General features: G+C 42.8%; 1 protein-coding gene across 1 annotated transcript in view; it reads left to right on the forward strand.

The window, feature by feature from the left end:
• Positions 1-26,145, forward strand: part of LOC124556110 (doublesex- and mab-3-related transcription factor A2) — a 176,167-nt gene that overhangs the window by 10,004 nt on the left and 140,018 nt on the right. The window contains exon 2 of the mRNA XM_047130133.1: positions 13,606-13,792. Coding sequence (XP_046986089.1) covers positions 13,606-13,792 — 187 coding nt within the window. The remainder of the gene's footprint in view (positions 1-13,605; positions 13,793-26,145) is intronic.

The raw sequence follows: 26,145 nt of genomic DNA on the forward strand, positions 1-26,145 counted from the left end.
TTAAAGCACCTTTGAGGCATGTAGCAGAACTAAAACCGGCAAACTATAAATTCCTTCGAAGCTCTTACTACACACGACCGTACCATTGCAAGACTAGGCTCCGACTACTTTTTACTGCTGGAAGCATTCTCTGTCTCCAAGAGAAAAGACGCGCGTAGATTACTCCGTTCTGATTGGTCAATTTTCTTTAAGGCCAATAGAAAAATATTATTCCCCCACGTTAGTCCGCGCTTTTCATGACTAACCAATCAACAAATAACACACTTTGGAATTGTACTTTTTACCGAAATAAATATTTAATGTACTGATATTTTATTCATACTTTGCATCATTAACTATTTTCATTTGCACTCTAAGTAGCATTCCTTTTACCGTTAACTTACTTAACATACTATGATACAAAATTACCTGCCATCTGGATTCACACTGTGTTAAAAATTTCTCATGCTAGTTCGTACAGCGTTTGTCAGTAAAACAATGATCTACATATTTATTGTAGACCACATTCACGCATCATTCACACTACTAAAAACTTATACAAAATTGTACGAACATAAATAAAAAAAACCTTAACGAAATAAACAGAATAATTCACAAAAACATACTCTCAACCTGTTTCTTGAATGTTTCTGTCCGCTACTGTACTCTGGTGGATGAAAATTAGAGCTACTTACTCGACTGAACCCGCTTCAGACCATCTGTCACTGTGTACGCATGAGTCATTCTCCCAATACACAGGCTCCAGAAAGGAGCGATAGAAAGGCGCCACGCTTCAAAGTCTCTAAGCTCACTGAGATACCTTTATGAGAGGGAAGCCTGTTGACACCTGTTGTCATGGTTTATCCTAAAAAAGTCCTAGTGCTTCTACCCACGACAACAGTTATTTGACGATGTGTGCCCGTACGGCTATGTGCTGTACTGTCACTAATCAACTCCATCAACCCCCCTCCTTCCCAAACCTGTTGAGATGCAGACCTTGGCTAATGTAGCCCCATCTCCCGGCAGGGAAAAGTCGCGTCTAACAGCAATTTAAAACAGCTCGAGATACGGTCGAAACTTAAGACAGAGATGCCAAATCTTCCTTTATGTGACAGGCAAAAGGACACTAGTGTGGTTATTCACAGCAAAGGGAATTGTAAAAATACCCGCGATTGTACATAGCTCGTTGCAAGCGTTGATTTATGAATGTAAACAAAAGTCAAATCTATAAAACGACTGTCGGAAATTGAATGTGCAAGCAAAGCCACAATGTAATACACACTAAATATAAAATTTTAAACAAAATTCATCCTACTTACTGTAAGCCATTCGTTTTATAAGAGTGAGAGAAAATTATTATTTTAAGAAGTAAGTGATTTTAGATCAGTTAGCCTTTTAGCAAAATTTAATTTTTTTACGAAGTTCGTATTTCAGATGGAGGAGAGAATAATTACCCGATTAATTATTCAGTTCTCTGGAACGAATGAAAGTGGTAATTATACACTTTTTTTTCAAATTACACACTTAAGTGGAAGCGCCAAGTTCAACAGCAATCCTTTAACCTTTAATTTGGGAACACTAAAATCCACTATCACTCTCAATTTCGAAAACAACTAGGTCCACATTAATTTGGCGAACAGAAGTTTTGTGTGTACACATAAAACTGTTCACAGAAGTAGAGACAGAACGGGAAAGCAATGCTGCAGAAAAAAAATAAACATTATCATGAAATTGAGTAAGAGAGAATAAATGTTAAACGATGAGCTCATAAGAATTATGCTGGGATAAATATGTTCAGGGTAATGCGTCTGAATAAGACATTCAAATGCTTTCAGAAAATATTTATTAGAATCCGGTTGGACATGGATAATGATCCGAAAGATACAAGCAGGTAGAAATTTGCTCGACCTTTCAATTGACGCGGTAAGTGTAGAATTTGGTTTGCCAGGAAATTTTAGTTCGTTTCTCCCTAAACGTTGTCAGTGTGAGGTGCGTTGCCACTGTTGCGAGCTGTACACAACCAGAAGTATTCGAGCTCATCAAGACAGTGGAACGGTTTTGTCTATTGTACATTTGCTCGAACAGGGTTGGATTTACGTATTGAGGTCATCAGCAGGGAATGTATAAGTAAAAGGGAGGTGTGCAGGTAATGCTTAGAGAAACGTCGAACACAAAGTTCACGAACAAATACATCCCACGCTACAACATTGCATCCAGCAGAGCACCAACAGATTGACGCAAAACAGTCCCATCTGTTTGAGACACACATCGCTCGAACAGTTCAGACCAATACTAAGACCAAACACACAGTTGTACACGCAAACCTTCAACACACGACAAAGCACCGGAGAGAGCAAGCAGACTCTAAAAATAACGACAGACACGCCAAAAAAGTGAATATTCTGCTACGAAATGTGGTCGATACTTCAAGGCAGCACGTTTCGTATCAAGGAGCTACACAGATGCTCACAGTAGATAAAATGCGCAAGACATCAATTTCCATAACTGTATCGCCAACGATAGAAGCATCGAGCAACAAAACGTATGTTAAGCGACCACTTGACAACGATGATAGTACACGAACACATCCACCAAGTCAGAGACAGCAGACCACAAACGATACAACACACAAAACCAAACATAATCACAGAAGAAATAGATCGAAAACCACAAAACATGAAAACAGAACAAGGAAAAACTCACAAATTCCAACACAACTGCTTCTATTACTATGTGTCCCTAGAGCAAGCCTTGCGTATTAATAGAATGGAACAGCGAGATATCTTTCAAACCGCCAAACGGTTCTTAACAAACAAAGCCGGCCGATGTGGCCGAGTGGTTCTAGGCTCTTCAGTCTGGAACCGCGCGACCGCTACGATCGCAGGTTCGAATCCTGCTTCGGGCATGGATGTGTGTGATGTCCTTAGGTTAGTTAGGTTTAAGTAGTTCTAAGTTCTAGGGGACTGATGACCTCAGAAGTTAAGTCCCATAATGCCCAGAGCCATTTGAACCATTTTACACAAACAAAATGCACCATAAAGGGAACACGGTGTGCCTTCCTCAAGCGAACAATCGAACCGAATGAGCTTAAAGATTGAAAATCTCCCGGCTGAGCACCGTCTACTGCTTCAACTCTAAGGGAGAGCGTGAGCGCGGAGATCGGAAGAGTTCAACCTGGACCAACTGAGGGCACACGGCCACGTACTCGTCTTCGACCCGAACAAGGCCGGCATGAAATGCTTTCTTTTCACGAAGCACCCGTGAAGCTGTTCCAGCTAAACGCTATGCAAAGTGCTTGTCGTGAATGCGGAGCTGGAGAAGGTCGTGGACGAGCAGTGCGCGAACGTGGTGTGCTTGCAGGAGCCATACACAAGAAACGGACGACTGACTGGTCTCGCAAATAACTCAGGAGAGATCAGGGGGAGATGCATGTACGAAGGAAGATTGCATCGAGCCTTACAGACACTGTCAAATACAGACACTTCACTACTATATTTCATGCCAAAGCCAAGACGATCCGACGAGAAAACTAAAATATGCCTCTCCCTGTGCGGGAATCACATAACTGTGAGAGCACTATTAGTAGCAGACACTGGCACACATGGAAGTTGGATCTGTCCGAGAAGCGCGCTCAGATAGCCGAAGCGCTTAAGGCGAGTGCTCGTGGAAAGTGGAAAATCCGATTTCGAGTCCCGATCTGTCACAAATTTTTATTCGTTTCCAGTAAATTGTATACCTGTGGTGGTACTGTATTCCTACTTTTCGAATAAATGTCATAACCTATACGTTGTTAACAGGAAGGATAAACCCCCACAATACAGCAACTAGGCGGGAGCAAAATCAAATATTTTCATAACAATAGCAAATACACTGTCCAGTCACATTAATGTGCCCTCCACCCAAAATCTTGAACAACCACCGTTTGCAGCACCACCCGCTGCGAGACGTGAAGAAAGTGAGTCAGTGAGGTCCTAGAAGGTAAAAACAGTGATTCACAGCCATGCCGTCTCCAGTTCCGTGCCCAGCTGCGCTAGGTTTCTCGGCTGGGATCCATGGCGCGAACAGTCCAATCGATGTGGTCCCCCAGATTCGCAGCTGGGTTTAAATCTAGGTAGTTTGGTGGCCAGTGTAGTACGGTTAACTCATCCTGGTTCTCTTAAAACCACGCACGTACACAGCGAGCTGTGTGACACGTTGCACTGTCCTGATGGTAGATGCCATCGTGCCGAAGAAAAAAAAGTGCATGTAAGGTTGTACAAGTTCCCCGACGATAGAAGGTACACTTGTGTTCATCCATTGTGCCTCCCAGAATGACGAGGTCACCAGGGAAATGCCACAAAAACATTCCCCGAGATCATAACACTCCCTCATGTGGCCTGGACCCTTCCGACAATAGTTGCAGTGTTTGCTTTCAGACGTTGCACGCCGTTCACGCCTAAGACCATCTGTACGATGGAGCATAAAACTCGATTCATCTGATACGGCCACCTTTGCCACTCAGCGGAAGACCATTTGCGGTAATGGCGCCGATGAACAGCAATCAGCATGGGTGCGTGAACTAGGCGCCTGCTGCATATGCCCATGGGTAACAACGTTCGCTGAATAGTCGTTCATGAGACACTGTTGTTAGCCCCTTGGTTCATCTAGGCGGTCAGTTACTCTGAAGTTGCACATCTATTCACCTGTACACATCTCCGCAGCCATCGTTCACCCCTGTCATATGTAGCTCGTGGTGCATCACAATTGCCTCAGCGCCAGTTTTGGATGTCGCCATTTTGCCATGCACGGTATACTTTAAACACGGCGACACGCGAACAGTTTACAAACTTAGCCACTTCGGAAATGCTTCCACCCTTGGCCCGAAAGCCGATGATCATGCCCGTTTGGTCGTCAGACAAATTGCTCCGTTTCCGAATTACAACAACAGTTACACTGTTCACCGCGTCCCCCCAACGCGCTTTATATACCCTCCACTGCGAGACTGAAACATCCCGTCTGTGAGTGACTATCGCATATTGACGTCGAACATGTAAATTTGGCATGCTTTTTTCGTTGCTTCCGCAACAGTGTTCTAACTTGTTTTGTGTACCATAGGGGATCAGTACTATCTCTTATTAATTAATCTGCTATGTGTCTGTCGACTGATGTCGATACTATTTCTTTGAATTGAAACCACATCTGGTCTGCGCTTACGTATTCAGTCTGGAAGGAGTGGAGATTGACCCTTAGGAAGGCGACAAGTGAATTTTTATCTGATTTTTTAAAGAGATATATTTTGCGTTTATTTTTGGTGGATCCTGATGTTGCCGGCCTCAGTGGCCGCGCGGTTCTAGGCACTTGAGTCCGGAACCGCGCGACTCCTACGGTCGCAGGTTCGAATCCTGCCTCGGGCATGGATGTGTGTGATGTCCTTAGGTTAGTTAGGTTTAAGTAGTTCTAAGTTCTAGGGGACTGATGACCGCAGATGTTAAGTGCCATAGTGCTCAGGGCCATTTGAACCATTTGATCCTGATGTATCCGTCATGATGCTACCCACCTACTAAGGATTATTTGTTGCTAAGAGATCAGTTATGTTTGGACGCCCATTTACACTTTGAACGAATTGCTCAAAACAATTTTCGGAGAGAGCACTCAGCACAATTTCAGACTACATACAATCTGATTATAATTAAAGTTAAACTTTCAAAACGCTATAGAAATAACACCACTGGTCAGAATGACGTAAAATTGCAACGGAATATTATCGAGGAAGGGGGAAAACGTATGGCAGAAGAAAACAATAGTGTGAAAATTGATTAATAGATGGCACTGTATGTGTCAGAATACGTAAATGAAAACACCTGTCATGCGCACGATCCATTGAAGTTGGTATAAACACGCCCGGTACACGGCTTTTCCTCCTCTCGCGTCTGCGACTTTCGCCATGACTGTCTCAATGCAGGATCGCGCTCTGCTTGTAAAGCTGTAGTACAAGAATGATGACTGTGCACACGTCGCTCTGCAGAAGTTAAAGACACTGAAGGGTTTGAAAAAAGGCGTTGGTCCGATGACTTCCGTGGATCTGGAGAAAATGATTCGGAAAAAAATGGAAATGAGTGTATGGCATCGTTGGCCGGTAGGTCCCTTCCGGGGGAGTTCGGCCTCCAAGTGCAAGTCTTATTTCAGTCGACGCCTCATTGGGTGACTTGCGCGCCGGTAATGAGGATCAGAGGATGATGAGGACAACACAACATAACACCCAGTCCTCTAGCGGAGAAAACCTCCAACCCGGGCCCGCTTTCATGGGAGGCGAGCACGTTACCACCCAGCTAAGCAGGAGGACACAATGGTTCGGAGATTCGAAAAGACGGGTTATTTTGGTGTGCAACCTGGTTGAGGGAGGAAACGAATTGATTCGACATCAGTGGAAGCAGTGGCCACAGCAATGCAGGAGGTGACGAGTGGTGGTAGTGCACGGAGAATTGCCCGAACGTTAGACATACCAGTGAGCACGGTGCATAAAATCCTACGAAACAACCTTCTTTGCTATCCATTCAAAATTACCCATGTGCACGAGTTGCTTCCTGTTGACCTGCCAGCAAGAGAGACCTTTGCTTTAGAATTTCTTGGTCGCATGGAAGTGAACAATGACTGGCAGTGGAAGATTTTGTGGACAGACGAAGCCCATTTCAATCTAACAGGATATGTCAATACAAAGAATTGCCGAATGTGGGCCACGGAAAATCCGCACGCGAATCAACCAGTACCACTTCATCCTGAAAAGGTCACTGTGTGGTGCGGGTTTACGGCATCATTTATCATAGGGCCATACTTTTTCGAAGAGACAGGTGCTTCCGGTCCTGTCACCTGTACCGTCACTGGTAAGCGCTATGAGTGTCTTCTACGCAACTACATTATTCCAGCTCTCCAACAGCGTGGATGTGTGGATGGGATCATTTTTATGTAAGATGGCGCACCTCCGCACATTGCAAAACCAGTTAAGCAGCTGTTGAAGCGCCATTTCGGAAATTCGAGAATTATCAGCCGCCATTTTCCTACAGCCTGGCCGTCCCGATCACCTGATCTAAATCCGTGTGACTTCTGGCTGTGGGGCTATCTGAAAGATGTTGTATTCAGTGTTCTGATTGCAAACGTAGCTGCATTGAAGGCACGCATTGTGCAACACATTCTGAACGTGGCCCTGGAAACACTTCGAACAGTTGTGGAACATGCTGTTCTTCCATTTCGACTTGTTGCAGAAAAAGGTGGGCAGCATATTGAGCATGTTTTGCGCCAGCCACAAGGAAATTAATAATCCGATTTGATTTGGATTGGAGATTTTTATGCGGTTTTTGGCCTCTGGATAGTTAAAAACCGATGTGAGTGATGCTTTTTTTTGCGGTTTTTGGCCTCAGGATAATTAAAAACCGATTTTTCCGATCCGATGTGATATGACCTTGCCGGCCGGTGTGGCCGTGCGGTTCTAGGCGCTTCAGTCTGGAATCGCAAGACCGCTCCGGTCGCAGTTTCGAATGCTGCCTCGGGCATGGATGTTTGTGATGTTCTTAGGTTAGTTAGGTTTAAGTCGTTCTAAGTTCTAGGGGACTGATGACCATAGATGTTAAGTCCCATAGTGCTCAGAGCCATTTGAACCTTTTGATATGACCTTGCCGTGGTGGATGGGCTTACGTAACTAATAGTACCACACCTGTACACCTACGTATACTGAGTAGTACAATGTATTTAATGTAAATGTACACCTTAGGAATTGTTGTATGATTCGTTTGTCATTTGTAGTCGATCACTATTAACTTATGAAGCTTACAGCGCCATCTATTGCTACATTTTTGTAACTATTTATTTTTCTTCTGCCATACGTTTTCCCCCTTCTCTGGTAACATTCCGTTGTAATTTGACGTCATTCTGACCAGTGGTGTAATTTCTACAGCGATTTGAAAGTTTAACTGTAATTATAATCACCCTATATTATGCGTACCACCGACTTTGAACGTGTATTTTCGCTAACATATCGAGGGTACACTGAAGTCATCATCAACTATAATCGTACTCGTGGTGTAACTATTGGAAATGAGACTCAAGTTGTCTCTGAACTATTTAGCAACTGTATCATCTGATTCGGGGCCGGTAAAAGAAACCAATTATTAATTTCTTCCGATTGTCAGGTATAGCCTCTATGCATGCTAACTCATATTAACTATCTATTTCAATTTCACTACAAAGGAAAATACTTCTAACAGCAACAAATGATCTTCCACCGATTGTATTTAATTTATCCTTTCTGAGCACCGATGGGTGCCTTGTAAAAATTTAGGCTGAACTTATATCCCGCTTTAGCGAGCTTTCCTTATCTATACGATTTGAGCTTCAGTGCTTTCTAATAGCTCTTGGAGCTCTGGTTTTTTCCCAACACAGATACGACAATTTAGAACTGCAATACCGATTATTGCTAAGCCTTCCCTAAAAGGATGCAGAACGCCCTTTTCTCGAGACCCTCTAACCTAAAAATACCGGCCAGTCCACTTCACACAGCCCCGCTATACGTGTAGCCGTTTTCTGTGTGTAGTGGACCCCTGATATATTAAGCGGGACCCAATATCCAACTTCCCTACCGTTGCAAGTCGAGAAATCTGCAGCTTACACGGTCGCAGAAACGTTCGAGATTCTGCTTCAGACGCTCCATACAGTTCTGTAGCAAAAGTCCGCAATCAGTCCTGTCAACAATGCTGCAGATGGTAGCTTTGCCTTCATCTCGCCAGAAAGACTAGCTATTTTTTTTCCACTTGGGATAGCAGCCCGAATCCAGAGGGAATCTCTTCTAATCCAACCATCAGTCGCTTGATGAATAAGTTGTCTGCTTCCGAAACAGGTTAGGAAACACAAACTGAACGGCATCGTCTTTGAGCGTAGTTTCACATATTTCAGTGATCTTGTCGCTATCAGTTGTCTTAAATATTTGAGAAATCATTCATCTAAAACTCGTTAGTTAAGGCCTCTCTGCACTGCACCAGTATTTGCTGGTTTATGTAGTTAAACCTGCCACCTTCAAAATGTATTTCAGCCAAATTTCATGTTGTCTTAGCAATATTACGTGCACCCTAATGCTGAAATAAATTACACATGGAGTACGAAAAGCCGCAGTACAGGGAACTATTGAAATGACCACGACCATCGCAAGTTCACGCTCAACGTACGCGCGCGCGGTTGTATATATATATATATATATATATATATATATATATATATATATATATATGTGTGTGTGTGTGTGTGTGTGTGTGTATGCGTGCGTTTGCGCTTGTGTGTGCTTGCGTGTGCGTGCACGTGCTCATTCATACACAGTATTTATGAACGAATTACGTTTCCCACAATCTGGAAAGATTTTCGAGTGAGTAAATAAATGAAATTAATTTGGTACTGTGAAAGCGAGTCATATAAAGATAGTGATTTGAGAGACAGAGCACTGTAAAATTGAGTACTATATGCGAGAAATAGCTCCTGCGTGTGATTTGACAGCTGAGAAAGTAAAAACTAGAAGCATTCGAAATACTGACATCAACGAATATAATAAAATTTAAAAATCTCTGAAGAGACAGCATTTTCGTCTTCGGCTGTTGACCCATTTTATTTCTGATCATAACCCGTTTTCGGATCCAACATTAGGGTTTCCTTGGATTTAACTTTTGCCTCAGCTCTAAAGCCATAACCCGCATATAACATTAATACCCACTCATATAGGGCACGGCAAAAAGAACTGCTTTATTTTGGAAATGAATATAAACAAAACCTTATGACGTACCAATAAATATTCTTTATAGAAATAAAGTAAACAAAATGCCATTTACAGCAACAGTTTATATCAACAGGTTCTGATCAATACATAGCTCAAATTGCCGCCTTCGTTCCTGATTCACTGATTGAGCCTCTCTCAGAAGGTTTCCATGAACCAGCCTGTCATATCGGGTGGAATGGCAGCAACCTCATTTGTTATCGCTATCTTAAGAGCTTGCATGGTTATGCTGAAACATCTTGGATTTTAGGTATCCCCACGGGAAGTAGTCTCAGGGTATCAAGTCGGTTGAGCGTGGCGGCCACGTGATACGGTCGCAGGTTCGAATCCTGCCTCGGGCATGGATGTGTGTGATGTTCTTAGGTTAGTTAGGTTTAAGTAGTTCTAAGTTCTAGGGGACTGGTGACCTCAGAAGTTAAGTCCCATAGTGCTCAGAGCAATTTGAACCATTTTGAGCCACCTGATATTAATTCGCAAGGAAACAACGTACCCAAGAAACATGTCTCTCAGGATTTTAAGTGCATGACGTGACGTGTCGGATGTTGGATCATTTTGTTGAAACCAAGCGTTTTCTGCTCCGTGATCATTAATAATATTGTCACTTTTGGCCGGAGAAAGTTTTGCAACATCGCACAATAACGATCACTGAATTTACTGTAATCGTCACACCGTCTTCTTCAAAAACCCTGGGACCCAACACACCAAACTGGAAAACTACACACCAACCTGTTGCTTTCAGGCTATGTTGTGGATGTTGGTGAAGTGCTCGAGGATTATTTTCAGACCAGCGTCTGAAATTTTGTTTATTTACTGTAACCGAAAGATGAAAACTGGGTTCACCGGGAGAGAGAATGACATCTGTACACCGTTCGTTTCCAATAATATCTTAGCGCAATCTCATATGAGTTTCAAAGTTTCTCTCACTCAATTCTTGAGTCATCACAATCTTATGATTTCCGTGAAGAATTCTGCGAACACTTTGGTCCGATAAGAATAGATTCGTCTAGTGTTTTCATGCCTAACACTGTGGAGACTGCTGAATCGAATGCCTTACTAAAGCGACATTTTCCGGTCCTTTTGCAGTGCAAGGGCGGCCAGGAAATTTCCTCGGCTTTACCATAGGTGTTGCCAATAGAACGATAATCGAACAAATACTCTTACTTCTTCTGGAACGTCTATCTGCTTTCATAAAATCTACGAATCTTCCAGACCAAGCTAGGCGGGCACCTTCAATGAATTATGTTTCTTATTTTTGCAAGTCATATCGACAACATATTATACTCGGACGGCACAGAATGATTCCTCCGCCTGTAACAAAGTTTCGTCCCGTGCTATAGGAAAAGGCAATTTGGCAGCGCTGTAATCAAATGTAGAACAAGTATCCTCATTCAGTAATACTGTTCTCCTGTATTACCAAGTTAGTGCACGGGGTAGAGTCCACGTTAGAATACTCGAGTTCGATTATGGGTTTCAGCGTATTTTTATTTTGTAGACTGCATGATAAGATAGCTGTCTTTTTAATCGTTATAATGCAATTAAAGCAAGTCTTATGCGAAACAGGTGCTGTTATTTAATACCAACACAGAAATGAAAATACAATCGTTTTTCGTTAGTCCAATTTCAAAGACGTATTTTGTCTTTAAATGTTTATTCTATTTGCTTCTAACTCCATGCTTTCTCGTCTGTTCCAACATTGCTTCCCTTTTTTCTTCAAATGGTTCAAATGGCTCTGAGCACTATGGGACTTAACTTCTGAGGTCATCAGTCCCCCATAACTTGGAACTACTTAAATCTAACTAACCTAAGGACATCACACACGTCCATGCCCGAGGTAGGATTCGAACCTGCGACCGTAGCGGTCGCGCGGTTCCAGACTGTAGCGCCTAGAACCGCTCTCTTTTTTCTGTTGTACCCTTCCTCCAAAGTGAAAAATAAACCGACTACGCATCTCTGTTTCTTGGTTTTCCTCTATTCCTGCTTCTTTTAACCTACATAGTTCCCCCGCGTTCAAGAAAATCACTTCGTCTATGAATAATGTTTCACAGTACTCCATCGAATGCATTTCAACCTAGTTTCCGATATACCTTCCTGTCATTATTTCCATCGAATAGTACCAACTGTCGGTATCACGCTTACCACTTTTATGTGCTGTGCAGTACATCGCGTTAGGATTTTACGTCACTAGTAGGGCTATACTTCGATTGAAATTATTTTGTGATTGACAGACTGTAATGGCTGGGACAGTGTAGCCAACATGCACATTTTACAAGGTGCTGCGCGTACCTACTAAACAGACAGCACAGGGAGTAAGCGGCGCTCGACGATGAACTACGATTCGACGGCGGCTGGCCCCTACCACTCGACTCGCTGAAACATCAGTCTCAAAGCAATTTTAATCAGAGTATAGAATCCCACTCCACGCATACGGAATAGTCAGTGTTCAGGTATATAACAGGAACTAACACTCAATGCAAAAAAGCTGCAAAACATGGGCTCCAAAATGCATATCTGAAGAGCTACGAGCACTTCTTCAGTAGTGAAGATGAACAAGTGTTCACTGCTCTTAAGGTATGCATTTTAGAGCCCATGTTGACTAGGACTTTGCCTCGAATAATCGTTCCTGTCATATCACTGAATATTGAACATTCCTCCTGAGACACCACTATTTACCAAACACTGGCCTTTCTAACTGGACGTTGCAAGCATGTGTAACATACCCGCAGCGCTATGCTGTCTAGTTATTTCTGCCCTACGACAAGTAACTAATTTTAACTGATTATTACTCTTCACGAATATTTCCAGCATGTCTGATCAGTGGTTTTTATATTTAACACTGAAAAGAACTTGAGTTGCAGTAGATGTTTAAGAAACAGTGTACTTTACAGAAATGAGTCTAGAAACGGAATAAAAAAATGGTTCAAATGGCTCTGAGCACTATGGGACTTAACAGCTGTGGTCATCAGTCCCCTAGAACTTAGAACTACTTAAACCTAGCTAACCTAAGGACATCACACACATCCATGCCCGAGGCAGGATTCGAACCTGCGACCGTAGCAGTCGCGCGGTTCCGGACTGCGCACCTAGAACCGCGACACCACCGCGGCCGGCAGAAACGGAACCGAACTCTCGAAATCGAGTATTCTAACGTGAAATGTTACCCACTGCACTAACTGCGTAACACAGCTGTGATGTCGTGTGACTAGGGCCTTCCGTCGGTTAGACCGTTCGCCAAGTACAAGTCTATCGATTTGACGCCACTTCGGCTACTTGCGCGTCGATGAGAATGAAATGATGATGATCAGGACAACACAACACCCAGCCGGAAATCGAACCCGGGCCCTTACGATTGACATTCCGTCGCGCTGACCACTCAGCTATCGGGGGCGGACGTAACACAGCTAAAAAGTACTGAAAGAAGATACTTATTGTAAATGTGATTGCAGTGTTGCCAAACTAACTTTCTCTGACGTCCATTTTCTGCAGAAAATATGCGGGGTATGAAATTTTGTTACAGATATTTTTGTACTCTTAACATGCAAGGATTCTCACGATTGCGGCAGAGTATGCGGATTTTGGTTACCCTACATCCGAAGCCTGTACCTCAATATTAAGATTTTTCGAGGTCATTTAACTTCCCTCTTGCAGGTCCACCATTCTGTAGGGTGATTTCCATTCAGGATAATCGCTACGGGCACTAGATGGCACGCAGTCTTAAGTCTCTAGTGACGCTTTTTTGAAATTTGTTGGGCTCTGTCAGCACAGTGGTTACAACACATTTGTACTAGGAGCGTGTCGCAGTTTAGCCTAACTGAGTGGGTGTGATGCGTGTTGTGTTGCAGGATGATGAGCGGCGGCGCAGGCTTCCCTCGCACGGAGCGCGGCGCGCGCAGGCCCAAGTGCGCGCGCTGCCGCAACCATGGGCTCATCAGCTGGCTCAAGGGGCACAAGCGCCAGTGCCGCTTCCGCGCATGCGTCTGCGCCAAGTGCTCCCTCATTGCCGAGCGCCAGCGGGTCATGGCCGCGCAGGTACGCCCTACCTCTAGTATACCACGTACCATTACAGACAGGGTTGCAGTTTATCCCCATGTTATTCCATCAGTACGGCGAGCAAGCAGTCACAGACAACAAAGAACTAGCAAGGTGCAAGCCTACCCTTTTTGTGTAATGTTCTGGGTACATGAAAATATGTCTTCAGAAAAATGCTCTGAATATATGCTACTGTCTAAAGTTTCGACCTCAGAAATAATTTATAATACAATCTGACCACATTTTATAAAAATATTAGCTGAGTAGCCAGCGTCGCCTAGATGTGTTAGTCATCTCGTCCTTCCCCCTCTCTCTTTCCATGTTCCGATACTCTCTCTATCCACCTCCTCCGCTTTTCTCTCTCTCTGTCCTCTTACTCCCTCCTCTCTCTGTCCATCTCCACCTTCCCCATCTCTTTGTCCATCTCCTCCCCTCATCTGTCGATCTCATTCCCACCCCTCTCTCAGTCTCTGCCCACCTCCTCCCCCTCTCTATGTTCGTCTCCTCCCCCGCCTCTCTGTGCATTTTCTCCTCTCGCTCTCTTTGACCATCTCCTCATCTCCCCTATCTGTGTCCACCTCTTCCGTCGTCCTCACGGTCTGTCCATCTTCTCCTTCCCCCTCTCGGCCTTTCCATTCCTCCTCCCCAATACTTCTCTGTCCCTCACCCCCCCCCCACCCTCCTCTAGCGGAGGCGGGTGGTTCTTACCCTCACAGTATTTCTTTCTTGATAGTAAGTAACATGTTTACGAAGTTTGGCTGAAATCGATCCTGAGGTTTAGGAGGAGTTTTTTACTCTCGACTTTAGATACATACGCACATGTCGCAAGTATTTAACATATTCCTCACATACTTCTACAGACACACGTATTTCACCTGTATCTCAGCGTACTTCGCCCTGAAATTTCGTTTTCAGGAAGCACATTGCTTATGGCTCCATTCCTTCTGAACTATGAGTCGTACAGAGACATAATTCTGCGAGCACATCCAGTAGTATATGTGAATACTGTCTGCAAAATGCGTTGCTAAAAGAGTTAACAAAGAAGTAGAAAATTTAAACGTCATGCCTGATGCGGTCGCTTTACTGCATGAACAGTGATAATTTAGTAAGAGATCAACTATGTTCCTTTCATCATTTTGTGAGGGATATCGGCGAGAAAAGTCTCATAAAACTTTGAAATTATATGTAAGGTTTGTTGTAAGTAACCAAGTGCTCTCATTCTCAAATACTTGATGAATAAAGTATGGATGTTTTCGCGTCGTAGGCTACACTGTTTTTTCACTCCCACCCCCACCCCTTTGACAGATAGGTGGCCCCCCCCCCTCCCCCGAGTTTCTTTCCAGATAGTAAGTGATATGTGTACCATTTTTTCCTTCAAATCGATCCAGTAGTTTAGGAGGAGATGTGGCGCATACATACCTGTACTTACATAAATAAATCAATTTTTATATAAGAGAAAAATAAGACCCACCACGAAAGAATTATCCAAATGGGACGGAAACCGGCAGAGTTGATGTACATTTACAGGCAAACAAATCATTACGATTTCAGAAGAATTTGATGATTTTTCAAGAGAAAGAGCTTCACAAACAGAGCAAGTCAATAACGCGTTGGTCCACCTCTGGCCCTTATACAAGCTTGGTGTTGATTGGAAGAGTTGTTGGATGTCCTCCTCGCTGCTATCGTGTCAAATTCTGTCCAGCTGCCTAGCTAGATCGTCAGAATCACGAGTTGGTTGGGGGGTACTACCCATAATACTCCAGATCCCGCGAGTTTGCCGGCCGATTTAGTGGTTGGCAAGCACGAAGACAAGCATTAGAAGCTCTCGTCATGTGCGGACGGGCATTATGTTGCTGAAATGTAAACTCAAAATGCCGGCCGGAGTGGACTAGCGGTTCTAGGCGCTTCAGTCTGGAACCGCGCGACCGCTACAGTCGCAGGTTAGAATCCTGTCTCGGGCATGGATGTGCGTCATGTCCCTAGGTTAGTTAGGTTTAAGTAGTCCTAAGTTCTAGGGGGCTGATGATCTCTGAAGTTAAGTCCCATAGTGCTCAAAGCCATGAGCTCAGAATGGCTTGTTATGAAAGGCTTAGAATATTGTCAACGTATCGCTGTGCTGTAAGGGTGCCGTGGATGACAACCAAGTGCGTCCTGCTGTGAAAAGAAATAGCACCAGAGGCGTTACTACTGTTTGTCGGGCCGTGTGGCACGTGATGGTCAGACTGGTGCCCCACTGCTGTCCGAGACGTCTCCAGAGAAACCTTCGGTCTGGAGTCTCATTGAATGGAATAGAAGTGTCTTCAGTGCTTAGGATCGCTTCGAACTGAGCCCCGGGGACCAGCAAAGACGTGTCTGGAGACGCCCCGAACAGCTTTTTAGGATTCCAGTCTGACTGTCGCCCGCCGTACGGCCCGACAACCAGGAACGCTTGTCAAGGCTGCCGTTTCGTTTCATCGCAGGACCCTTTTGTTTGTCATCCGTGACACCCTCTTTAATAAATTATCCAGTTTTTCTGAAATTGTAACCATTAATTTGTCTGCACATGTACATCACATCTACCGATATCCGTCACATTCGGATAATTCTTTAGTGATGCGTCGCGTTTTTTGTATTAAAGTGTAATATCGATGGATTCAAGAAAAGGTAATGCTTACTTTTGGCAACAGAAAGAAAAGAAGGCATAAACGAATACTTGAAGGAAATTTAAAATCATAGCTACGTCTAACAAATTCATAAACTGACTCGGAGAACGAATAGTTGATCTTCCTTACAGGTAGATCATGTGCTGTGAGCATGCGTGGCTCTGTCTGATAGCGTAACATCTTTTCGCACAAAATCTGAACACAAAAGTGTACAAAAATATAAAAATTGATGTATCTATGTAAGTACAGGTATTTATGCGCCAAATCTCCTCCTGAACTACGGGATCGATTTGAGCCAAACATAATACACATATCACTTACTATCAGGAAAGAAGCGCTGGGGAGGGGGGACGCGGTAAGAACCACTTATCTGTCAAAGGGGTAGAGGTGGGAGTGAAGAGGCAGTGTAGCCTACGACGCGAAAATATCCAGACTTTATTCATCAAGTATTTGAATGTACTCTGATAAAGAGCAAGCTGTAGCGGAGTCTCCACACCAACATTTACCTTCTAAATTGTAAAGCATTTAAAGGATAGGAAAATATTTCTGTAGTTCTGAAAAAGGCTTACGATGATTGCAGTTTTGTACCGCATTGACTAACGTTTCTACTGAAGGCAGAGTTCTGACTACGGTTCGTGCTTGTAATTAAGTAAACATACACAACTTGTCGCATCTCTGAACATGACTTCAAAAATGACAAGGAACTGAAAATAAATCGCAGAAGCTTCAGTTTAATGATGATTATTACGACTCAGTTCATGATCAGTGATTCAAGAAACTGCAATTGTCCGTACGTAGATCACATGGCATACGTGGCCACCACATGAGCAAGGAAAAATTCCAGGTACATCAGAAAATCCTGAATGCATTTAAATAAACGAGAGTGTGATGTAATCAACACGACTAGTTTTCAGATGAACTAATGAAAACCGGATACTGCACCATGTGCATCGATAGTTAACTATCTTATTGAACAACGGAAGCAAAGTTTGAACACAATTAGAGGCACATTGTTGTTGTTGCAGTCTTCAGTCCAAAGACTGGTATGATGCAGCTCTCCACGTCTCTCCATCCTGTGCAAGCCTCTTCATCTCCGAGTAACTACTGCAACCTACATCCTTCTGAATCTGCTTACTGTATTTATCTCTTGGCCTCTCTCTACGATTTTTACCTCCCGCCCCCCCCCCCTCCCCCCCCCCCCCAAGCATCAAGCTTCACTCCAGTACTAAATTGGTGATCCCCTGATGCCTCAGAATGTGTCCTATCAACCGATCCCTTCTTCTAGTCAGGCTGTGCCACAAATTTCTCTTCTCCCCAATTCTGTTTAGTATCTCCTAATTAGTTACGTGATCTATCCATCTAATCTTGAGCATTCTTCTGTAGCACCACATTTCGAAAACCTCTATTTTCTTCTTGTCTAAACTGTTTATTGTCAATGTTTTACTTCCATACATGGGTACACTCCATACAAACACTTTCAGAAAGGACTTCCTGACACTTAGAGCCATACTCTATGTTAACAAATTTCTCTTCTTCAGAAACGCTTTTCTTGCCATTACCAGTCTAAATTTTATATCCTCCCTACATCGACCATCATCAGTAATCTTGTTTCCCAAATAGCAAAACTCGTCTACTACTTTAAGTGTCTCTTTTCCTAATCTAATTCCCTCAGCGTCACCTGATTTAATTGGACTACATTCCATTACATTCGTTTTGCTTTTGTTGACGTTCATCTTATATCCTCTTTGCAAGACATTGTCCATTCTGTTCAACTGCTTTACCGAGTCCTTTGTTGTCTCTGACAGAATTACAATGTCGTCACCAGACCTAAGCGTTTTTATTTCTTCTCCCTGGACTTTACTTCCTACTCCAAATCTTTCTTTTGTTTCCTTCACTGCTCTGTCAATATACAGATTGAATAACATCGGGGATAGGCTGCAACCCTGTCTCACTTCCTTCTCAACCAGTGCTTCCTCTTTCTGCCCCTCGACTCTTATAACTGCCATCTAATTTCTGTACAAATTGTAAATAGCCTTTCACTCCCTGTATTTTAGCCCTGCCACTTTTAGAATTTTAAAGAGAGTATTCCATTCAACATTGTCAAAACTTTCTCTAAGTCTACAAATACTATAAACGTAGGTTTGCCTTTCCCTAACCTTTCTTCTACGAGAAGGCGTAGGGTCAGTATTGCCTCGAGTATTCCTACATTTCTCCTGAGTCCAAACTGATCTTCCCCGACGTTGGCTTCTATCAGTTTTTCCATTCTTCTGTGAAGCATTTGTGTTAGTATTTTGCAACCGTGACTTATTAAACTGATAGTTCGGTAATTTTCACATCTGCCAGCATTTGCTTTCTTTGGAATTTGGATTATTATATTCTTCTTGAAGTCTGTGGTATTTCACCTGTCTCATGCATCTTTCTCACCAGATGGAAGAGCTTTGTTATCGCTGGCTCTCTCAAGGTTACCAGTATCTGTAACAGAATGTTGTCTACTCACGGGAGCTTGTTTCGACTTAAGTCCTTGAGTGCTTTGTCAGATTCTTCACGCAATATCATATCTCCCTTCTCAGTTTCATCTACGTCCTCTTCCATTAAAGATCTGAAAATGCGGGAAATAAATATTACGCCAAGCTGCAAAATGGAAGACATTATCTAACCATATTTTTTGTAACTTACTGCCTGGTACTGGTCATGAGAAAGTAGCTTCAAAGCAAGGTACCATACTAGGCGTCCGTACCAAACACGTGGAAGCAACGGCCAAGACACCAGATTCCCTAGTAGATACCCAGCAGGTAACTTTGCCCGAAAGAGAACAGAATAGAGAAATACCTCGTTCCTCGTTCATCAGGACTCACAAATCAAACCACACGGCCTATACAGACCTGTAATTATCTAGCACCTACTCCAAACTATACCCTAGCAGACATGCCGTTACTTGACTAGACAAATGCTGTGATAACTTTAATAATTGATTACCTTGTGCAGAAGATCTTTCAACATGCTTGCGATTCAGAGTTTGCGGAAGACTACTTTGAAAGCTAGCATTCTTTGAAATGACAGTTTAATGTAACGGAAAGTGTTTTGAAAAGAGTTTGTAACATGAGCGTCAACAAAAGGTAGCAAGGGTAATGGAGTGTAGGCGAATTAAACTGAATAATGCTAAAGGTAATTAGATTAGAAAATGAGACATTAAAAGTAGTAGATGAGTTTTTCTATTTAGGCAGGAAACCACGGGACAACCTGCCGAAGAAAAGAGGAAATGAAATTCAGACTGACAACAACAAGGAAAGCTCTTCTTTAAAGCTGATAACAGCCGACATAATGTGTTAAGAAGAATTTTTTCTGACCTGTATTCTTATATTCAAGTGAAACGTGGACGATAAACAGTACAGACAAGGCGAGAAAATAACCTTTTAAAATGTAATGCTATATAAGAGCACTGGTGATTGCATCGATAGATCGAGAACTAAAGAACAGGTGCTGAATGTAAATGGGGAGAAAGAACTTTACGGTACAACTTGACTGAAAGAATGAATGGATTGACAGGACACTACCTGGGATGTGAAGAAGTAGTTGCTGACGTTGTTAGACCATTCACACATTTACTAAAGAAGCATGTAAAATTCCAGTGGACAGTTGATTGTGAAGCCACATTTTAGAAACTAAAGGAGGCACTAACAACCCACCCTGTATTAACATTTCAAAATTACGGAGAAGAATTTATATTGTTCTGCGATGCAAGCACCTGGGTAATAGGAGGCAGTCAGAGTCAGTAAGTAAATGGGAAAGAGCACCCAGTGGCATACGCATCAAGAGAGATAAATAAGACGAGGGTAGTTACTCAACCACGGAAAATAAAATGATGAATTTAATATACGGTGTTACTCACTTTCAGTGTTACCTGTACGGAAGAACATTCAGAGTCGTGACTGATAATTAATACTGCATTAAAGTTGTTATTAGGCTTGAAAGATCCTTTGAGATGATTCAGTTGATAGGCGTTGAAATTACGTGAATTCGACTTTGAGGTACTTCACAAACTGGACAGGACGCATGGCAATGCAGATGGGCTAAGCAGATAGACAGGGGTCACACGAACACTTGGCCGAAGTATTTCAGAGTGGCAGAAGGTGCAGACAGCCGACTCAGTTTGTCAGATATTCAAAACCTAGCAGCAGTACGCTGATCATGATCGACAACTTTGTAGGATGATGAAGCTTGGGCCACACATTGTGGTATCTGCAGCACTAAATAAAGAAGTATTAAAAGAAGCTCACGAACATGTGTTACCATGGCAATGAGGGCAAAGAACAATGGACCGTAGGGTAGCATAACGACACTGGTGGAGAATGCGAAGACAAGTTGTTGACCAGTATGTGAGGAACTGCAGATCTAGGCCACACATTTCTGTAGTCAGAGCTAAGCGTCGATTGAGCTGGCGTGAAGAGCGTCGCTACTGGGCAATGAATAACTGGAAACGAGTGATGAGTCACGCCATTCCTCCTGGCAATCCTATGGAAGGCTTTGGGTTTGCTGAATGCCTTGAGAACGTTACCTGTTATCATGTGTAGAATCAGTAGCGAAGTATACAGGAGAAGAGGTTACGGTATGGGGACGATTTTCGTGTTTAGGGTGTGGTCCCGTTATTGCGTTTAAGCAAACGCTAAATGCGGAAGGATATGAACACAATTAACAGTGTTGCGCACTGTGTACAGTAGAGAAACATTTCGCAGAGGATGAAATTGTACGAGACAGAGCAGCCTACATCGACTACGACAGTTGTTTAAACAGTCCTAGCTAACTTGTAACTGTTGGCATCTTTGAATAAGAGTCTTTTTTACTCTGAGCTAAATGAAAAAGAAAGAAGCCTATCAGCGAGTGCAGATTCGATACGTGTCTTTTTCGTCACTGAGATTTGTGAATATCGTGGAGCTGCTCGTTTCCGAGAGGCACACCTTTTTAAAGCATCCTTGTAGCTTTTGTTTGAAATAAATCGGTTTTAAACGAGTATACAGATCTTCTGTTTAAACAGGCTCTGCTTTCAGAATATACTTTGATGTTTTCGTCACTGCTGAAAGACTAATGCACGTACTATCATTCGACGCCTATTGATAAACAAGAAACCATTAGAGCTTGGAAAGACTGTCAGCTCAGATTGAAATCTTATTTCTGGATTAGTGAGGAAGAACATTTTGCAACGGAGTGGTAAGAAAAATATACTACTATCGTTGTGAACGAGTAATTTTTATGATGTTTTACTGTCTTTCAATCAGTTTCTTTTTGACTTCCATGTTGGCACACGTAAATGTTTCACACGTTTTTCTTCTTTTTTTGTGACTCACAAAGTATGATTTAGGGAAAACAATTGTCCGCTTTATGTATGCAAGGCGATCCTCTGAATTATTTCCGCGAGGACGCAAGGCCTTTCACGTTCAGCAAAACATTGAGGCTACTTCTCTTTCCCAGGAGTCCATAACATTGATCTATTGCTATTCATGTTTTTCCTTGACACGGATTGCTTTCTCTCATATGAAGAACAATGAGTGACACTCAGTGTGGCGTTCCGTGGGAATCCAGTACGTTAACAGACTTAAATTTTGAGAATAACCTTATGCTATTTTGTGGCAAGAGATCGGCTGACGGAAGTACCAACAAGAAAGTCATCTCCTGAAAAGTGTTATCTTCAGGTGTATTCCGAGGTATGCACCCTACTTGGTCAACAACAGCGCTATAAGTACCACAACTAAAATCAAACTCTTCAATAACATAATCATCCGAACTATCTTACACATCTGAGGACCTATAAATTCAATTCAAACAGTTAAAACAAATAAATACCAGGGTACGTTGGAAAGCAGTGTCTCTGATTTTTGCGTGTGAAAACTCTTAAAGCTTTTTAAATAAAACAAACATTATTAACTTCCTTCATGTATATGCTTCATGTGTGCATATTTATTTCTCAACATAGTCATCCTGGTGACGAACACATTTCTCCCAACGAGAAACCAGTTTGTTGACTCCGTCACTGTAGAATGTTTGACTTCGTTGACGGAGACACAGCCTCACCTCTGCTTGCATCGATTCATCACTATCAAACTGAAATCGCCAAAAGCGTTCTTTAAATTTTGGAAACAGATGAAAATTGGATGGGGCAAAATTGGGACTGTATGGAGGACGATGGATGAAAGTGAACCCTAGGTGTCGGATTGTTGCAGATGTCGCAACGAGTGTGTGTAGTCTATCATTAACATGCTGCAGGATAAGATGTTTTATGTATGGACGAACTCTTCCAATTCGAAATTTGGTTGCAGCACGCTGTTTCTCTCACACCGACATAGTTACGTTACACACTGCCATGTTAGACGCTATAATTCGGTGGCTTTTGTCTCCAGGGGACTGCAAACATGTAGACATGAACAATAAAGATGTAGAATGTTAATACTTTTTTTAAACAGCTTCGAGAGTTTTCACACAAAAAATTCGGAAACATTATTTTTCATCACGCCCTCGTATTTTCCAGCGACACTGCCATGGGAGACACTCTAATATAACTTACTACAAATGACGGCTGATAATGCCACACTGGAAATCTCCACGGAGCGAAATGGTATCATTGTAATACTTTCACTTCTTATTCGGGAGTATTGGAGATCAAATTCATTTAGTAATCGCGAAAGCTTTATGTTGATGATAGATAAACTCCGGTGGAAGACTCTGCAAGAGAGACACTCAGTAGCTCGGTACGGGCTTTTGTTGAAGTTTCGAGAACATATCTTCACCGAGGAGTCAAGCAGTATATTCCTCCCTCCTACGTGTATCTCGCGAAGAGACCATGAGGATAAAATCAGAGAGATTAGAGCCCACACAGAGGTATACCGACAATCTTTCTTTCCACGAACGATACGAGACTGGAATAGAAGGGAGAACCGATAGAGGTACTCAAGGTACCCTCCGCCACACACCGTCGGGTGGCTTGCGGAGTATGGATGTAGATGTAGATGTAGATGTAGATGTAGAGAGAGGCGCACCGACCGTGGTCCGTCCATCCACAATACTGGACACGTGAATGGCACCATGACTAATTTTCAGATGTGTCCCAGTTCTGCGTTCAGCATTACAACGCTGAGTGGAGGCCACGAATAGAACAAACGTTGCCAGATTTCATTCATTTCGTCATATCGGCCCAACACTTTGTGTGATGGTATGGGGTGCCATTGGGTACACAACGCAATAACCTCTGGTTCGCATAGGCGGTAATTTGGGCAGTAAGCGTTGCATTTCTGACGTATTATGCCAGTTGCCGTACCCTATCTTCGAGGTCTCAGTGACATTATCTTTCAACAAGGTAATGCAAGACTGTATGATGCATATCCGAACCTGACGTACCTCGGAACACACGGTGTTCGACTTTTACCGTGTCCAGCACAATATCCAGATGTTTCATCATTTGAGAACATCCGATCATGGGTTACCTAGAGACTGGTACGCAACTACCAGCCAGCCACTACGATTGATGAACTCTGGCATAGATTTGAAGCAACATCTGTCATCCAGGGTCACTCCTAGCCTGGTTAGAGCCATTATTGATGCCAGAAGTGGCACTCTGTATATCTCTAGCTCATCTACACATGTAATAATTTGTTCTTCCTACTGTACTGCGTACACACAATAAATAACATTTAATTATTCGCTATTTTCCCTGTTGTTGCAATTTTAATAGCCAGCAGTGTGCAAACGGAGCAGTGGATTCAGTTTTCATGTTGGATACAAAAGCTACTCTACACTGAATACCACCTCAAAGGAACGCAGATCAATGCCGGCTAGGAAAAACGTGGCGTCCGATGCGTAAAGAAGACTAACATCTGGTGGTATGAAGCCAACGATGCAGGAAGCACACAGCTGTACTTGATGTTCGGAAAACGCAGAACCCACGCTGCCAGGGAAATTGTTAATGCAGACAGCTTCTAAGCTCGCCAATGAAGTCTCTGAATATGTTACAATGTTTTGAATATTGACGTCAGGGTGCAGAAAAATTCACCTTAGAATCACCTATAGCTAAACGTGCCACACTATCAACAACGTTTTATGCTTTCGACGAGTTTGAACTTTTGAGCACATGATTATTATTGCTCTAGTTTTGCTGAGTCATGTTCACCTGTCATCCCATAGTTCAATAAAGAAGAAAGGAGTGTCTGAATTTCTGTATTTGCCTGACAAACTAATTTCGGCTGAGGAATGGTACAAAGTGATTGGAAAAAAATCCCAGGCCATTTCCGTTTTCAAGAAGAGTATATAAATGATAATAGAGCTACCTCGCTGAAGTAAGTCTGTACTAGACTTACGGAATAAGATCTGTGCTCACGCGATATGACGTTTTTGGAGAGCGAAAAGGATCGCCTATAAGAGTTAACATGGATTCCGTAAGCTTTGTGAAAGCCACAGCACCGTAGATCGACGCTGAAAGGAGCTTCTGCGTCCTGTACTAAAGTATTGGTGTGCGGTGTGGCATCCTTACCATGCAGGATTGACGGAGGCCACCGAAAAAGTTCAAAAGGACAAATCTTTTTGTACTATCACGAAATGGGGCAGAGATTGTCACGGATCACGGATATGGTACACGACTTGGGGTGGAAATCATCAAAACAAAGGCGTTTTTTTTTTTTTTTTTTTTGTGGAGAGGTCTTTTCACATGACGAGGTCTTTTCACGAAATTTCAATCACCAACTCTCTCATCCGAAAATGAAAATATTATGTTGATGACCACCTGCATAGGGAGAAATGATCACTATAATAAAATAAGAGAAATCAGAGGTGACACGGAAAGACGTACTTGTTCGTTTTTCCCGCGCGCTGTTCGGGAGTGCAAGTTGCACGGTAGAAAACAGTGTGCAAGTGGTTGAAGATTCAGCCTTCCTAGATTTCCAAAAGATGTTCAGCATCGTATCGCATCTTCAACTAATCAAGATACGACCATACGGAGCATTTTCCCAGGTTAGTGGATCGATGAATTTTTTATAATAGAACCGAGTACGTTGCACGAGGAAGTGTAGCTTGACTTCTAAGGTCCAAAATATACGTAAACTACTTATCATAAGGATCAACACTAACACAAGATAGTTTACTGATGATGCTTCTGTTGTCATAAAATGAGCGACATTGGATGATCCTAAGGAAATGCAATAACAAAATTTCCATTTGGTGCAATGAGTGGTAACTCCCTCTAAATATGGGTATAATAAAGAGAAAGTAGCCGATAGTACAGGATTACGTGATTAATAGCGAACATCTTTTAAATATTTAGATGTAGTACCAAGATGCAATATGAATAGGGACGACCACGTAAGGTGCTGTCAGTGATTCACTAGAAAGTGGAGAACCCCTGTAAAAGACATCGTATACGAAGTGTTAACGCAACCAGTTTTGTAAGTAACTACTGCTCCAGCGTTTGGAGTTCTCATAACGTAGGCATAACAGCAGACGTCGATCGGATTCAGAGACGTGCTTGTAAGATTGCAACAGGACGGTGCAGCCCATAGAAAGAGTTCCAGATATGTTTGGGGAACTTAAATGGGACTCCTTGGAGAAAAGGCGACTCAGTTCCAGCATAGCCGTGCTGTAAAAATTTATAGACAGCTATTCGAGGAAGACTGTGAAACAATGCTGCTAAAACTGTCTGGCGTGGAATTATGAGAGTAAAATAAAGAAAGACAA

Source organism: Schistocerca americana, chromosome X (genome assembly GCF_021461395.2).
Source record: "Schistocerca americana isolate TAMUIC-IGC-003095 chromosome X, iqSchAmer2.1, whole genome shotgun sequence".
Taxonomy (NCBI): domain Eukaryota; kingdom Metazoa; phylum Arthropoda; class Insecta; order Orthoptera; family Acrididae; genus Schistocerca; species Schistocerca americana.